We start from the raw sequence: 17692 nt of genomic DNA, 5'->3' as shown, positions 1-17692 counted from the left end.
TGCCACAGTCTAAACATTCACTGCTAACATGAACAAAAATGCACAGGACATGTAGAGAGCAGAATGAATTCATTAAACCAACATGCAGACAGTGAAGTCTTTATAAGAATATTTAGGTCAAGGGTAAGTGCATTTTATGAGGATGAGACAAGAATGCCAGACTGAGGCCCCAAACATCTACTTTTCATTAGCAAAATCATGAACCTCAGAAATCAAAAGTGGAGCTGCCCACCTGCCAGCAACGGCATGAACGGCATCACGGTTGCATGTGAGGGGCATACAGTGCAACCTACAAACACAGAGAGATCGTAACAAACAATTTTGGATCTGAGTTACAGTCCTGTCCCCAAATCACAGGATGGCATTTTTACTCTGTAATAAGGACAAAGAAATATAGTTTACCTTCTCATACAGAACAGTTGGACTGGCTGTATGTTAGTTATAAATCTATTTGATTGCTGGGCACTAAGTTTCACTGAGATATAATGAATGGATCAGGGATCTACAGAGCTGCTCAAATTACTCACCTGTGTTGTACAGAGGAATAATTGTTTAGTGTGCTTGTATTAAGTAGAGACAAACTAGCTACGAATGATATTACAACAAACACATTCAGCACCACTGGCTTTCCAAGAGTCGCTGAACACACATCTCCCTGGAACAAAGTGCCCAGTTGGAAGTAACTCTCACAAAGTAAAGGTCTAGATGAAAGGCTGGTCAATTTGTAAAGTAAATTAACTGTCACCCTTTGACTTTTGGTCAAAAGTTTTGCAAAGCTCTAAATAGGCTGTCAGCAAAATTTTAGAGCAGTGCTGAGAAGAACAACAGGACCAGCACTGCCTCCAGGAATAATGCCCACTGTAGATGACATCCTAGAGCACATTGGGGAATTTAACTTATTCCAGAAACAAATCTTTTTTGCTTTGTCTCTCTTTTCTGCTGCCTTTACCTCAATCTATGTGGGGATTGTTTTCCTGGGCTTCATCCCGGATCACCGCTGCCTGAATCCTGGAGTTTCAGAGCTAAGCAAACGATGTGGCTGGAGTTTGGAAGAGGAGCTGAATTACACCGTGCCAGGCCTGGGGATACCAGGAGACACTTTTATCAGCCAATGTTGGAGATACGATGTGGACTGGAACCAAACCACCCTCAGCTGCACGGACCCGTTAGCCAGTTTTGCCAGCAACAGGAGCCACATCCCCCTCACCACCTGTCAGGATGGCTGGGTGTATGACACTGCAGGGTCCTCCATTGTGACTGAGGTAAGTCTTAGCCAATTCCTCAAGAACTTGTTAAATGAGGGAGAGGGGAAGGGAGGAGGTAGCTACTTGATGGTTCTGTGGATTGTGGGCCAGACCTAAAGATAGAAAGTCCTAGGTTCAAATCTGGTCTCAGACACTTCCTGGCTATGTGACCCTTTAATTTCAATTACCTAGCCTTTGCTGCTCTTCTGTCTTGGAACCAATACATAGTATTGATTCTTAGATGGAAGGTAATGGTTTAAGAAAAAAAATAAACTGCTAAATGAAACACATGGATGTGGATTGGCGATAAATAGATTCAATTCCTGGACACTCAATCCCCCAAAATACAATGAATAAATCTGGGATATGTGAAGGTACTCAGATTTCTCACCTACCTCTTTTATACAGATAAATCATTGCTTGATATACTTGTATTAAGTAGTGACAAATCAGCTGTGAATGATTTTACAGCAAACACATCCAGCCAAGTTAGCTTGTTAAAGGCATTTCCAAGTCATTGAACACACATCTCCTTTGGAACAAAGTGCCCAGTAGAAAGCAACTCTCACAACGTAAAAGTCTAAATGGAAGGCTAGAAATTAAACCAATGAATGCTAATATGTTTCCTTAAGATGAAAGCTAATACCTCATCTTGATGAACCTAGGCATATTTGGTTTTGGAACCCAAAACCTTCCAAGAAAATTCTACTTTGGGACATTTTCAATTATTAGAAAATTTTTCTCTTGCCATCTTTGTAACTTCTACCAATTGGTTCTAGTTCTACCCAACAGGGCCAAATAGAATAAGTCTAATCTCTTTTCTGCGTGACAGCCCTTAAAATATTTGAAATAAGCTTTCAAACTAAGTCTTCTCTTGTCAGATATAGGTTTGATCTAACTGACCTCACAGTACCCTTTCAACTCAAAGATTCTATAATATTACTATTAGTATACCATTAAACTTCTATTGTGTAGAATTGCTGGACAGATCACAACCTCTCTGAGATTTGATTTCCTTATCTTTAAAAAGATGTAGATTGGGCCAGATTGTCCTCTCTATGGTCCTTTCCATCACCGAAGTGATAATACTTTAAAATAGAATATGACTGCCTTGGTGGTACATACACTGGGTGTATGATACTCTAGTGTATAGAAACATAGGTAAATTAACCTAATCAAAAAGAGTTGCTACTGCAGGCCTCAATTCACTCATTTCTGGCTATCTTGAGAAAAGTATTAAGAAATGGGTTTTTTTTTTAATTTGTAGCCTTTAAGCCATATCGATTCAATTTTACAAATACTGAATACATACTTATTATAAGCTCAGTACTGTATGAGGTGCTCTGTCTCCAATTAGTGGTAAGATTGATTTTCTACTGTCTTCTAACTTATAATGCTTCTCTGCAGTTTAATCTGGTATGTGCAAATTCCTGGAAACTGGACCTGTCTCAATCAATTGTGAATGTCGGATTTTTTTTTGGCTCTTTGGGCATCGGTTACATAGCAGACAGGTATGTCTTCAATTCCATAGGATTTAAGTACATATTCAGAAATAAAATAACTGATTTTCTTGTTCTTTTGAAGAGTCTGGCACCTGTGATTTCAATGGTATAAGGAATTCTTTTTAACAAAAAATTCCTTCTACCAATGCAAACTAGTTCTGCAACTCATCATCTTGTACTGCAAGTCTAAAAATACAAAAGAGTTATCTGCAGCACTGAGTTTGAGTGACTTCTCCAGGGTCACACAACCAGTGTCTAAATCAGAGGCAGGACTTCAATCCAAACTTTGTTGGATAAAGGTGATTCTATTTGTCAAAGATGCTCTTGGGCTTTTCCTGATTCTCTTGGATCCTCAAGGGCCCTGTTGGGTTAGTGAAAAGAAAGAAATGAAGACATGATAGTTTTTTTTAAAAAGACATCCACTATATTAAGCAGTTTTTTCTTTTCATCTCTGCTCCTTCAATTTCATGATTTCCCTGAAAGCCTAATGGTCTAATTGGAAAATTATGGCCCAATGAAAACAGTTGACATTTTCCTGAATTTAATATATTCTTTTTATAGCAGAGAAAAGTGGAAAGAGTATTGATCACTGAGTTACAAGACCTATATCAAGACCCTTTTCTGACTCTTAGAAGCTGTTCAATACTGGGGAGATCAATTAAAGCATCAGAGCTAAGTTTTTGTAACTATTTGATGGAGTTAAAATATTTGTGCTACCTTTCTTACTCGGATTTTGTTGTTGTGAGATAAATATCATATAAAATTTTAAGTGCTAGGTCAAAATAAATTAGTGTTATAAGCAAAATTGTCATATTATATTCCCTAAGTTGCCTTGAGAATAATATCAGATGTCTCTCCTAGAAGAGGAGGGAGCAAACAAGAGTTGTGTTTTAAGCAATGGAGAGCCACCAGTCCGTCCTTGAATTTAATCCCCTTTATCAGCCCACTGGCCTTGAAGGCTCTTTTCTCTACTCAACTTCCACCCACCTACCTAGGACCCACCCTTAGCCTCTAATAGACTCTCCAGGCATGTATGACTCAATCTGCCCCTCTGAGGGGACCCCAAGGTCCAGAATCACATTAAATTGTGATAAAATCTAGGATAAAGAGTGGGATGAAAGCATTCTCTCTCTCTCTCTCCTCAAGGAAAATTAAGATTCTAATCATCATAATTTTAGTGTTAGCCTAGATCATATGAAAGGGTTCCCTTTTGGAGGGAAGCAAAATGGATGGAATTCTTTGTCAGGGTCCTATAAGCTCTAATGGCACTTTGGATCTAAGAGAACAAGGTATAAACTGAAGAGAGCTACTTTAGCTATTATTTCCCCTTTCATTCACATATCATCTTGAAACTAGGATAATGGTGATGCTAGGTAAGTATCAGGGATGTGATGTGCTTGCTCCATAGGTCAGTCATTTTTCATTTGGGACCGTATTCCAAGGCAAATAGTGCTTGGAATTTTGTTTTATACAATACACAAAGTCTCAATGTAATGGTATTCTCAAAGAGTGCTGGCTTTGATAAGGGATATTAGCTTATAGATGAGCTTGCATGCCTAAAAGTTTTGCATTTCATGCTGTCCTCATGTGATCTCCTACACTCCCCCAACCCAGCTCTGTCCTCCCCCAGAAGCATCAGAGTATTTGCCTGGCTTTCCATTCTCTGTGGTAAAAGGTAATCTTATAACACAATCCTAGCTAAAGTATTAATAGGTGACAGGGCTTAATGTGTTACTTCCCTTAAGAGATGTTTGCAATTTAAAAGAGGACTGACTAAAAGGGAATCAAAATAATGGGTCAGAGAAGGAGAGAATTTTAGCAAAGGACACTCATATTTGATCCTAATGGTCACTGCCTGTGTGCCCGCTCTGGCTTTATTCCCTTGGGTGTTCAAAGAAGATAATCATGTAAGACTTTTTGTGTTAGGGGATAATGAAAGACAAGTTTAGATGACCTCCTGCATCATAAGGGACACATTAACCATTCAAGATCCAGAGTCCAACAATGAGAGTCTGCACTTTCAAAGGCTTATTCACCAATTTACTACCTTCTTGCTAACAAACTCACAACTCCCTGCCCCTCTCCCATTATCTAGCTGCAAAATGGAAGTGAATGTTACACTATCAGCATGAAATATGTGTGTTTACTCCTCAGCTTAGTTAATAGACTACCCAGAGGCCATCAGAGGTTGGATGTGATATAAATGAGTTAACAATTCTCATAACTCATGAATAGTATAGGTCAATGTACATGTGTCTGAGCCATAAGCCCAGGAAAATTATATATTTTGTGTCTATAACTTCAGTAAACTAGTTGTTGTTTTTTAATTCTTACCCATCTGTCTTAGAATCAATACTATTTATTGGTTCCAAGATAGAAAGGAGCAATGGGGGTTAAGTGACTTGTCTAGACTCACACAGCTAGGAAGTATCTGAGGTCAGATTTGAACTTAGGACCACACATCTCTAAGTCTGGATCTCAATCCACTGAGTCACCTAGCTGTCCCCTTTAGTAAGCATTTTTGCTGAATTCATTTTCTCTCTCCCTCTTCCTCCTTTCCTTTATCCCTCTCTTTCTCTCTGATGGTCTTTTACTTACTCATTATCCTGTTAAACTCATAATTCTTTTAAACTAGGAATTCTTAACCTGGGATCAGAGGATTCAGAAGTTTATTTGGTTAAAAAAAAAAAGAAGAAGGAGTCATTTCTTTGTTTTCACTGATGTCTAATTGAAATTTCATTTTTATTTTCCATTTTAAATATAAGCAACAAATCACAGTGGTATTAGGTTTGACCAGATTGCCAAAGGGATTCCTGGCACATATAAAGAAAAACAATGATTTATTAGGAAAAGAATAAGGGCTAGACCTAGAATTTCATTGATATAGGAATGACTCAGGTGAATAAATTCCCCTAACCAACACAATTAGTATCTTCTCTGCAACTTCTAGTCTTACAGAGTCTCCTAGAGAACTGACAGATTAAGTAACTGACCCAGGGTCACTCAGCTAATATGTGTCCAAGGTGTCAGAACCCTATTTGAAGCGAGTGAAAAACAGGTCTTTCTACCTTTAAGTCCAGTGCTCTACCCACTAGATCAGTATGCTTGTTTTAATTTTTCTTGTCTTACTTTATCTTTCCCTTCACCCCATTTCCAGCCAAGTCCTTTTCATATGAAGTAGATAATTAATAAACATTTGTTGAATTCTTCTAAACTGAATTCTCCCCCCCCCCCGCAACAGTTTTGAGAAATCTACTTTTTGGGGAATCTTCCTAACAAAGGTCTACAGGCCATTCTTATCCCCAACCTCTCCCCCACCTTTCCTGTCTCTGTGAAATCTAATCTAAAAGAGTAGCCCAACAGGTACAGTTTCTAATATTCTTTATGCCAGATTTGGATCATTTTCTAACTTTACTGAGCCATACAAAAAGGCAAATCTGAAGAAACTTAATTTTTATATGGCAGAACTCCATGGAAAATCTCTCATGGGGAAGCTATACTAGTCTTTCACGCATTGATTTCTCTAAAATAATTGAATTGATTTTAGGGCTACCTAGAGGAGACCTTGGAGGTCATAGAGTCCAACATATGATCCAATCCCCTCATTTTACAGATGGGAAAAGTGAGACCCAGGAATGTAAAGTGCTTTGCTCTAGATAACAACCACTTTCTGGCCCCACCTAATATTTTTTTAAAGGGGGAAAGCTGGGAGAGTTGTACCCCTGAATCATAAGTTTTTTGCTTCAACTTAAGCTGTGTTAGTAATGATTCCAACTGTGTTATCAGAGTGAGATTAAAAGATCAAAGATCCATTTGGATCCAATTAGTCTGACCCACCTGGCAATAAATGCATCAACGGGTATGTTTATCAAGCTTCTCAAAGTCAGAAATGCTTTCATTTTTGTCTTTGCAAGCCCCAGGATTTGGCACGCAGTCAGTGATTAATATGTCTTGTTGATTGGTTGTAGGGCTGATAGAATGAAAATTTTGATCACAAATGGTAGAACAGGAACTGCTCATTTACATTTTTTAAATCGTCTGAACAATTTCCATTTGTGTAGAGTGTAATCTTCTCAAAGTTTCAGTCTGTGAAAGAACAAGTCTAGGCATAAGTTAATAAGCAGCTATAATTAAACCAACCCAGACCTTTTTTTTGTAGATACCTTTAAGTCCAGTCCATTTTTCTGTTCAGTTCTAAAATTCCATTACCTAAATCTTTGACCCTAGACCGAACAAGGATTAAATTAGGACTCCGGGTTCTGTGATTATCTGGTGCTTGAAAGAAGTTTTTGGCTTCAGAAACTCTTCTGTTGTTCAGACATTTTTCAGGCATGTCTGATTTTCCATGACCCCATCTGAGGTTTTGTTGGCAAAGATCCTGCAGTGGTTTGCCATTTCCTATTCCAGCTCATTTTACAGATGAGGAACTAAGATAAATAGGGATAAGTGACTTGCACAGGGTCACGGATCTGTACTTGTGAAGATGAGTCTTCCTGACTTCAGCCCTAGCTCTCTGACCACTGTGCTACCTAGATTGTTATAAAGGAGCTGTGATATCTGTAGAGGGACATATATTATGGAAAGTGAATCCTGTCCTGGCTAGTGCATGGAGATGGCTTAAGAGCCTTAATATCAATAAGGGGCTTGCTGCATAATTTAGTTGTTTCTTGAGCAAAGGCAGGAGTATAGTAAGACAAGAATGGAAAGCTTATGAAAGTTGAAGGGTTGTTCTTTCAAATCTACTAAAAGGTGTAAGAAAGTTTCCTGCTGTCATTGTTGTAATGCTATTTGAAACAATGTGAGAGCAGTTGATTTTAGGGTTCTGAACCCCAGAATGTCACAACTGTGCAACGTATACCTGAAAAAGAAACCTTTCTACCAAAGAATTCAACAAAATCATTATGTAGTCTATAATCAAAGACCTTTGGAGATCTTTGGAGATCTATAATCAAAGATCTGTGGAGGTGGCAACCCATTTCACTTTTGGATACTTCTAATTTTTAGGAAGACTTGCCCGATATCCCAAACCCAATTTTGCCTCTTTACAGCTGTCCCCAACCCCATGCCCATTCACTTTAAAGTTCTGGCCTTCAGGAGCCAAGCAGCACAAATCTAAACTCTTCCAGGTGGCACTCCTTCAGATAAGTGAAGATAGATATCAGGACCGCTATTCTTTTCTCTGCCAGGCTATAATCCCCAATTCCTTCGGCTTATCCTCATTTGGCAAGAACTGAAAACCTTTTACTTCCCTGATTGCCATGCTCTGGTTATCAATGTCAGTCTAGAAATGTATGAAAAGGAAATCTGACTTCTTTCAAATCTGTACCTATGAAAGTAACTTCCATTTTAATTAATGATCAAAAAACATTTGATAAAGAAAATATTACATTTACAAGGTACTCCCAATTCATATCCTCTTTACCTTAAAAAGAAAAGATTCCAGTGTGTGATTGAAGATATAATTTCTTTTGTGGGTTTGCACATTTTCTATTCTTCTAGGAAAGACTCAGAATTCTTACTTGAGGCAACAGCCATAAACTACTATAAATACAGATCCTCAAAATCAGAGTTAAAGCTTTGTAACAGTCTTTCTTATAGTCCAAAATAAGCATATTAATTCATAGACTTTATCAGACTTTATCTCTCATGGCAAATTGTAAGCATAGTACCAGATTTCTGATTCTGAAGAAGCTTTAGAAACTCTATTTTTAAAAAGGATTTTTATCTCTTAAAAACTGAACCAATATCTTCTTTAAAAAACAAAAAACTCTTTACCGTCTATCATACAATTAATACCAAATGTTGGTTCCAAGGCCAAAGACCAAAAAGGGCTAGACAATGGGGATTAAGTGATTTATTTACCCAGGGTCATACAACTAGGATGTGTCTGAGGCCAAATTTGAACCCAGGACCTCATGTCTCCAGGCCTGGCTCTCTAGCCACTAAGTCAACTAACTACCCCACCAATAAATTCTTTTCTTTTTTAAAAATAAAACCTTTATCCTCCATCTTGGAATCAATACTTTGTATTGGTTCCAAGGCAGAAGAGTGGTAAGGGCTAGGCAATGGGGGTTAAGTGACTTGCCCAGGGTCACTCAGCTGGGAAGTGTCTGAGTCCAGATTTAAACCTAGGACCTCCCATCTCTAGGCCTGGCACTCAATCCACTGAGCTACCCAGCTGCCCCCCCCATAACTTCTTGATAGTACCCAAGGTATCTTTTTTTCCCCCTAAATTATAAGGTCTAATGCCTGTCTTCAAGGAGCTTATAATCTACTTAGAAGTTTATAATTAAGTTTTGATTATAAAATTTAACAGAGAACATTAATGTTTTCTAAAAGTTAACAAAGTATCCCAATATTAGCTAAAAGTTAACAGAGCACTCATGTTTTCTGAAAGTTAACAGTTTTTTTCATATTTGCTGAAAGTTAACAGAGTACTCTGTAAAATGTACTGAAAATGGGTTGAGGGAGGGTGAAGAGGAGAGAGAGAGAAATCATCTTCATGAGTTCCATCTTGAGTAGAATCATTCAAAGGTTACTATGATTCAGCAAAACTTCCCCTGTTCCCATGATTCTTTTTTTGAAAGCCTTTATGACACCAATGCCAAGCAGTGACATGGAGAGGGGGCACAAGAAAAAGGCTCTGCCATCTGATACTAAAAGCAAAACAAAAACAAAACACGAACTTAAGCACTATTTTTTTAGAGACCAGAACAACGGGTTCATCCATATATGGAACTCCCAGTGAGAAAACTCCCTTTATCAAAGCACATGAGCAATTGCTCTGCAAACTTTATTCTTAGAGGAGGCACTGAACCAGTATGTGTCAGGGGCCACACTTGAACCTATATCTTCCTGGTTCTGAGTTCAGTTCTCTACCTACTATATGCAACACACTTTTTTTTAATAATGACAAAAAGAACCCCTTCCTTTCCCCACCACTATGAAGACAGAGTTAATCTCTCTCTCTTTCTCTCTCTCTTTCTCGCTCTCTCTCTCTGTCTCTGTCTGTCTGTCTGTCTGTCTGTCTGTCTGTCTGTCTGTCTCTCTCTCTCTCACACACACACACACACACACACACACACACACAGGAACAACACATTCCCTGAAGCTGCTTTGTTGCTCTACTATGTTTTCCTCTTAAAATTTCCCTTGATGTTCATATTAGCCCTATTTCATTTCTAAGAGAACATTCAGGATTTAGGGACCCATAGTGTGACTTGTCCTAGTAACCTCACATCTCTTAGTGAAAGCATTCATTTTAACCCTGGATCCCAGGACTGGGGCAGAATTAAAATTAATTGTACTGTTTTTACTGGAGCTGAGGCTGGGGAAGACAGTACCAACTAACTAGTAAATGAGTTAATATAAGTAAAAAGCTTTATAAACTCCAAAGTACTACTTAAGTGTAAGCTATTATTAAGGGGAAAGATATAATCATAGTGATTATTACTTTATGGTGAAATGGCTGATGATTTATTATGTACAGATCTTTAAGAATAAAATGCAAATCTTCATTTTATGGAGATGGTTTAGGTATAATTCTTATTAGAGACATCAGGATAAACTAGATAACTCTGTCTTGATCAGCTCTGGAAATTTTTTTAATCAACAACAGCTACAAAAAATTTCAAATAAACTTAGGACAAGAGGATTGTACATGAAACCTGGACCTATTAAATGCAGTTTTTGAAAGAACTATAACATATTAAAATTTTTGAGGCAGAAACAAAATTTCTCTTTTTTTACCTGTTGCCTCTTCTTCCCATTTCAATTGTCTTATACCTTATTATGATCAAGTGACTGGCTTCCTTGCTGTTCCTCATACATAACATTTCATCTCCAGACTCCAGACACTTTCACTGAATGTCTTCCCATACCTGGAACTCTTTTACTCCCCATTTCTGCCTCCTGGCTTCCCTAACTTCCTTTAAGCATCAACCAAAGTCCTCCCTTCTGCAAGAAACCTTTCTACATCCTCTTTAATCTTTGTACTTTCCCTCTAAAATAATTTCCACTTTGTCCTGTGTTCATCTTGTTTGTACAAAATTGTTTATATATAGTCACTATTCCACCTTCCCCATTAAACTGAGCTCCTTGAGAGCAAGACTGATTTTTTTCTTTGTATTCCTAATGCTTAACGCAATGCCTAGCACATAGTAGGTACTCAGTAAATGTTTATTCACTTGACTTAACTGTCCCCTTCCAATGGTCTTTTTGTCTTCTGTTCATTTTTTAAAATGTTTTATTGGTGCATTTTTAGGGATCTCTATCACTGCCTTTTAACTCATCATCTTTTGCTTACAATTAGGAGCCTTCCCTTGTAACAAATAAGTATACTTTTTCAAAACAAAGCAACACATTGGTTATGTCTGAGAAGGCAGTTCGGATTCAGAGAAACTTTTAAAGACTTCTATGAATTGATACAGATTGAAAGGAATAGAATTAGAGAACGATTGATACTAGGTAGCTCAGTAAATAGAGAACCAGGCCTTACGTTAGTAAAACCTGCATTGAAATCTGGCCTCAGGTACTTACTAGCTGTGTGACCCCAGACAAGTTATTTAACCCTGTTTGCCTCAGTTTCCTTATCTGTAAAATGAGCTGTAAAAAGAAATAACAAACCACTCCAGTATCTTTACCAAGAAAAAAAATGAGAATTTGGACAGGACTGAACATTATTATTGAATAATATGAAAAAATGGCTTAATAAATTGTTCTCTAAAAGTCACAGGAGGCATTGGGTTTAATTTGTACAATAACCTGCGCTTTTAGTTCTAAAGAGCTTCAATGCTGATCCAGGCATTGTACTCAGTACTAATATAAATATAGTAACCCTGTGAACAATTCTGTCCATGAGATTTTCTTGGCAGAGATACTGGAATGGGTTACCATTTCCTTCCTTCAATGGATTAAGGCAAAAAAATAAAATATATATATATATATATGTACATATGTATTATGCATAGATGTATGTTTTATGTATATATTACACACATGTACAAATATGCACATTTGTATATACATGCATAAATACACAAAGATAATTAATAGTAGTCCTTGACCTCGAGTACCCTACCTATAAGCCAGTTAGAGAGAGAAGAGATAACTCTGAAAAGCAAAGTTTCCCATCCAAGATATACCACCATTACATCAAGAAATACCTCTGGAAGAGGAGCGAGGATCTGCAATGTAGTTCATTTTACATTTTTCCTGAATACTGAATGCAGCATGATGAAAAAATGGAATTTTAGGCTTACAGTCAGGAACATTGGGTTCAAATTCTCCCTCTGACATCATAAACAAATCATGTATTCTCTCTTTGCCTCAATTTCTTCAGCTGCAAAATGGACATATTAACATCTATCGTCTCTACCTCATAGAATTGTTCCACGGTGCCAGTAAGATCATGAATGAACAGCTTTTTGCAAACCAGAAAAGTGCTCAGTAAATATTGGCTGTTAGTCTAGTGAGTTTAGAGAGGAAGGTCTCGGATAACCAGATATATATCATTTAGTTCAAACTTGAGATAATTCTCACTGAGTGCACTCTCTGACAGGTCAATCAAATGAACACGCCACTAGAATAATTCACTTGATAATCTGAAAGAGTCAAGATTTACCCCAGTCCTAACTCCAGTTCTGAGAAGGTACAGAAGCACAGAATCTGAGTTGGATGGGACCTCCAATTTCAACCAGTCATTCCCTTAATTTCCTCAGAAAAGTACATAATCATGAAATCTTTCTTTGAAGACTTCCAGGTATAAGGAACTCACTATCTCCAATGGCATACCAATCTACTTTTGAATAATTTTAATTATTAGGAAGGTCTTTCTGTGTGCAACTCCTTCCTTTTTATTATATTCATTTCTTAAAGAAGGGGAAAAATAACTTTAACAAAGTATAGGAGAAAAGTAAAACTAAATATATCACTGCAATTTGGCAGAGACTATTTGGGTGAATTGAATTTCTGGAAACTTTTTTTCTGGAAATTTTATTTTCAAATACTCTTTGGTATATTATAAAGAATGTTTCTGCAAAAAAAAAGAACAAAAAAATCAAAACTAAATGTTGGGAAACTTTAATGGCCAACCTTTGAGACCCCAAAGAAGAAAAGTGAAATATACCTCTCCTCTATTTTTTTTTAAAGCCTTACCTTCTGCCTTGGAGCCAATACAGTGGTAAGGGCTAGGCAATGGGGGTCATACAGCTGGGAAGTGTCTGAGGTCAGATTTGAACCTAGGACCTCCTGTCTCTAGGCCTGACTCTCAATTCACTGAGCCACCCAGCTGCCTCCCCTCCTCTATTTTTTTACAAACCTGGGGGACAATAATGTAAAACAATAATGTCAGATATTTTTGATGTTGGTTAGTTTTGCTGAATTTTTTACTTTTTTTATAAGCAGGGTGTGCTAAAACCAGATCAAACTAGAGTGACAATTAACTTTTCAATGTACATGTTTACAGCTCAGAAATTGGCACAGCTACAATTCAGGGGTTGGTTTACTGTTTTGTTGACTGTCTAGACTTAAGAAAGTGATAGGCTACTGAAGATTAAACCTTTTTAAATATGGCCTACCTACAATTTTCCCCCCAAAAGCCTATTGTTAAATGTTTACCAGCATACACCCCTGTTGATGAGAAATGATGGGGAGGAGTAATAAATGGAAATTGAAAAAGAAAAGAGTGTCAAGAATTTATTTTAAAAGTAAGAATCTCTTCTTAAAGAGAAAAAAAAGATTTTATTTAGCAGTTCAATTTTGTTCAATTTTAAGGAAGAATTTGCATCCTTAAGTCAGTAATCTGAGTATTTCCGAGAAAACTCCTGAATAGAAGATATCCATTCAGCAAGCCCCCTGCTTCATAATTTCTATTAATATATAATTAATTACATAGTATTTAATGTATCATGATATAATTCATTATCATTGTTAACCAATCTCATTTATTTAGAGTCTTCAATATTTTTCATGACGAGCCTTCTCAATGTGTCTGTTTCTTGCCAGGTTTGGTCGTAAGCTGAGCCTTTTGGCTACGATTTTCATTAATGCTGTGGCCGGAGTACTCATGGCCCTTTCTCCAAGCTACACCTGGATGTTAATCTTCCGATTGATCCAGGGATTGGTCAGCAAGGCCGGGTGGTTAATAAGCTACATCTTAAGTAAGAATGCATGTGATTACAGCTGTGGGAGCAGGGAAAACATTGTCTTTAAAACTTGAAGGGCAGAAGGGAGTGTTGGGAGAACCTAGAATGAAAAATGATTGTGGCTTGACTGATCACAGGGCAAAAAAAAACTCTCAAATATCAAAATATTGGAGGCTTTTTCCTATTTAGAAGAACAAAATTTATTTCTTCCAAATCCTCTCAACCAACTTCTGTATTCTTTTAACAAAGAAAAATTCCCAACATGCTGAGAAGGTAAATGAGGGTAAAGATCATTCCCCCAAGCCTGCCTTGATAAACATCCATTTTATTATTAAAGCCTTTAGGAATTTTTGTATTTGCTTTCCCAGAGTGTTGCATTTATGAAGAATCTAGCCTACTGTGCCCACTCAAAGAGAAAATAATAGGAAAACAGGAACCTCTGACTGTTACTCAACTCTGAACTAGAAGGCTATATTTATAAATCTCTATATTTTTTTGGCAGTTAGTGAAGTGGATAGAGTTTAACTTGGAGACAAAAAGGCAGGTTCAGGTCTCACCTCAGAAATATTGACTTTGTGACCCTGAGCAAGTCATTTAACATCTGAATGTCCCAGGCATTGACTATAAGTTTCAGAGAAATACATACATGAGTAGAGGGAATTTCTCACTGGATGTTCTTTATATTAATGAAATCACAGATGCAGTCCCTATTCCTAAATTTATTTCTCCATATAAAACATTTTCTAATAATCTCAATTATCACTCAAATTATAGGCTGGGAAACTGAGAACAACAAAATCCAAGATTACATAAACAACCACTTGTGGTGCCAGGAATGCATATAATATATATATATATATATATATATATATATATATATGTCAGCCCTATATACATGTTTACGTGTATATACACCCCTGGATCATGTTTACTTTCTTCTCAGAACAAGAGAAGCTTAAATATTTGAATCCCCATACCAGTGACATTTTGACTCTTCCAAGGAAATCAATAACAAAAAAAGCACTGTCCCAACCTAAGAATGATCATTTTGCAAAGAGAAAGCCAGACAGTTTTTAAGAATTTACTACCAATATGAAGTTAGAAATTAAGTTTATCTTAACATTAATTCTTGTGAATTCTCTTCAAATTCGATACACACCTCTTGCTACATTAAGATAGCTTCTGTAGGGTATAAATTGAAGCTGTATCTTGGACATTAACTGGATAGTGTATTATGACCCAGAAGGATGAAGTTGGCCAATCCTCCCATAATGGCAATGGAAGTTTATAACCTATGTGTATTCCTGGTCATACTAAAGATGACTGTGCTAAGGACATCTTATAAGGAAAAGGGAAGGTATTTAGTTTGGTTTTTAATATGGTCCTTGATATTGAGGAGTCAATGGTATAAGTTTAAATTTTAAGTTTCCCCAATAAAGTTTCCAAAAGACAAATCCTTTCTGACTTTGAGTCATCAACTTTAGTAAGTACACCTCACCATGAATGTTGGGATCTTGGAGAGAATTCTCTCTCAGAGGAGCTTCCCCTACCATCATCCATGCTCTTTCACTTATTTTTAATCTCTCCACATCTAATGGCTCATTCTCTACTGCCTAGAAACATGCCTATGTCTCACCTATCCTGAAAAAAACAAAACAAAACATTATCTGATCCTTCCATCCCAGCTATCATCCTTTATCTCTACTGCCCTTTATGGCTAAACTCCTTGAAAAGTCTGTCTACTTTCTCTCTTTTAACGATCTTCTTAAATCATTACAGTCTGACCTCTGACCTTATCATTCCACCAAAACTGCTTTCCCCAAAATAACCAATGATCTCTTAGTTGTCAAATCCATTTATCTCCTCCCAAAGCTCATTCTCCTCCACAGCTCCACAGCCATTGAAACTTAATGACCTTCTTCTCCTCAAAACTATCTTCTCTCTAGGTTTATCAGGAATTCTCTCCTGGTTCTCTTCCTATCTATTTGGCTCTTCTTTCTTAGTATCCTTTGCAGAATTTTCATCCAGATCAGAGAACAGGGTTGTGTCCTGGGTTCTTTTCTCTTATACCTCTCTACAACTTCATTTGATCATCTCATCAACTTCCATGGATTTAATTATCATCTCTATATTGATGATTCTTAGATCTTCCTGTTCTTCCCCAATCTCTCTGCTGACTTTTAGTCTCATATCCCCAACTGACTTTCAGGAATCCCAAACTAAATATCCAGTAGACATCTTAAGCTCAACATGTCCAAAACAGAACTCATCATCTTTCCCCCTAAACCCTCAACTCCACCCCTTTCTCGATTACAGTTAAGGGCAATATCACCCTTCCAATCCTTCAGGCTTACAACCTAGGTTTCATGCTGGCTCTTCACCATCTCCATCCCCTCCCACTCCCATATTCAACTGGCCTGTCAGTTTTTCCTTTGAAACAACTTTCAACTATGCTTCCCATTTCTCCTCTGACACTGTCACCATTCTGGGGTAGGTCCACCTCACTTCATTCCTGGATTATTGAAATGATCTGTGGTAAATCTGCCTGCCCTTGTCTGTCCCCACTTTAATCCATTCTCCATTCAGTGACCAATAGGATTTTCCTAAAATACATATTCAACTCTCTCTCTCTCTCTCTCTCTCTCTCTCTCTCTCTCTCTCTCTCTCTCTCTCTCTCTCTCTCTCTCTCTCTCTCTCACCTCGAGTGGCTCCCTATCACCTCCAGGATCAAAAGGAAATGCTCCATTTGGCATTAAAAATACTTCATAACCTGACCCACTCCTACTTCCCAGTCTTCTTGCAACTTACTCCCCGCCTTATACTATTCAACTTAATGATACTAGCCTCCTGGCTGTTCCATGAACAAGATGGCACCAGGAGTATTCTCCCTCATCAACTCTGACTACTGATCTCCCTGACTTCATTTCAATCCCAACTAAAATCCTATCTTCTATAGAAAGACTTTCCTAGCCCCTCTTAGTTCTAGTGCCTTTCCTCTCTTAATTATTTCCTACTTATCAGGTATATAACATGTTTGTACATATTTGTTTTCTCGTTATCTTCCCCCTTGGATTGTGAGCAACTTGTGGGGAGGGATTGCTTTTTGTCTCTTTTTGTATCCCCAGAGTTTAGCACAGTGCCCAGCATGTAGTAGATGCTTAATAAATGTTTAATGACTGACTAGATTCCCTACCACCAGGGAGGCTTATGAAGATGGTATATTAGACAGTCACAGAAAATAAAAGTTTCATCTGAGAGATAACTAAAAGGAATTAAAAAAAACACTAACAGTGAAATTTAATTTGGTTTGCAGATGGTTATAACTGGAAACATGCCAGGTTGACAAATCTCAAAATTAAAATTAGATATTTTAAAGTATCTGTGGCTTATTGAATATCTACCTGGAATATTAATTTCAGCTTGTTTTCATTTTAAACCCACTATGCCTAATTCTGTATAGATAGATAACCAGCCTCACAGGTCTCAGCCCTATCCCTATAGAAATAATAAATCTCAACTCCATGAATTTGAAATTTCTATTCACTTAGACATGGATTTACCTCTGTGATATTTTTGAAGGAATAAAAGGTGAAATAGGGGCAAGTTTGTTAAGCATAATCATGGCAAAAGAAATTCTCTACCAATTTTTTAAAAAATGTTTTAAATACTTAAACTATGTATACCCTAATTATTTTTTTACCAGACCAATAATTTTTTTTTTAAATATATTTTATTTGATCATTTCCAAGCATTATTCGTTAAAGACATAGATCATTTTCTTTTCCTCCCCCCCACCCCCCAT

The 17692-nt window shown here is 37.2% G+C and overlaps 1 protein-coding gene across 1 annotated transcript in view; it reads left to right on the top strand.

Annotated features, from left to right (window-relative positions):
- The first annotated feature begins 318 nt into the window (after positions 1-318).
- Positions 319-17692, top strand: part of SLC22A2 (solute carrier family 22 member 2) — a 48509-nt gene continuing 31135 nt past the window's right edge. The window contains exons 1-3 of the mRNA XM_001381437.4: positions 319-1262; positions 2652-2755; positions 13751-13905. Of these exons, the coding sequence (XP_001381474.2) occupies positions 852-1262; positions 2652-2755; positions 13751-13905 (670 nt within the window). The 5' untranslated portion in view covers positions 319-851. The remainder of the gene's footprint in view (positions 1263-2651; positions 2756-13750; positions 13906-17692) is intronic.

The sequence above is a fragment of the Monodelphis domestica genome, chromosome 2 (genome assembly GCF_027887165.1).
Source record: "Monodelphis domestica isolate mMonDom1 chromosome 2, mMonDom1.pri, whole genome shotgun sequence".
NCBI lineage: Eukaryota > Metazoa > Chordata > Mammalia > Didelphimorphia > Didelphidae > Monodelphis > Monodelphis domestica.
The sequence above is the reverse complement of the archived record's forward strand: the minus strand, read 5'-3'. Positions and strand labels throughout refer to the sequence as shown.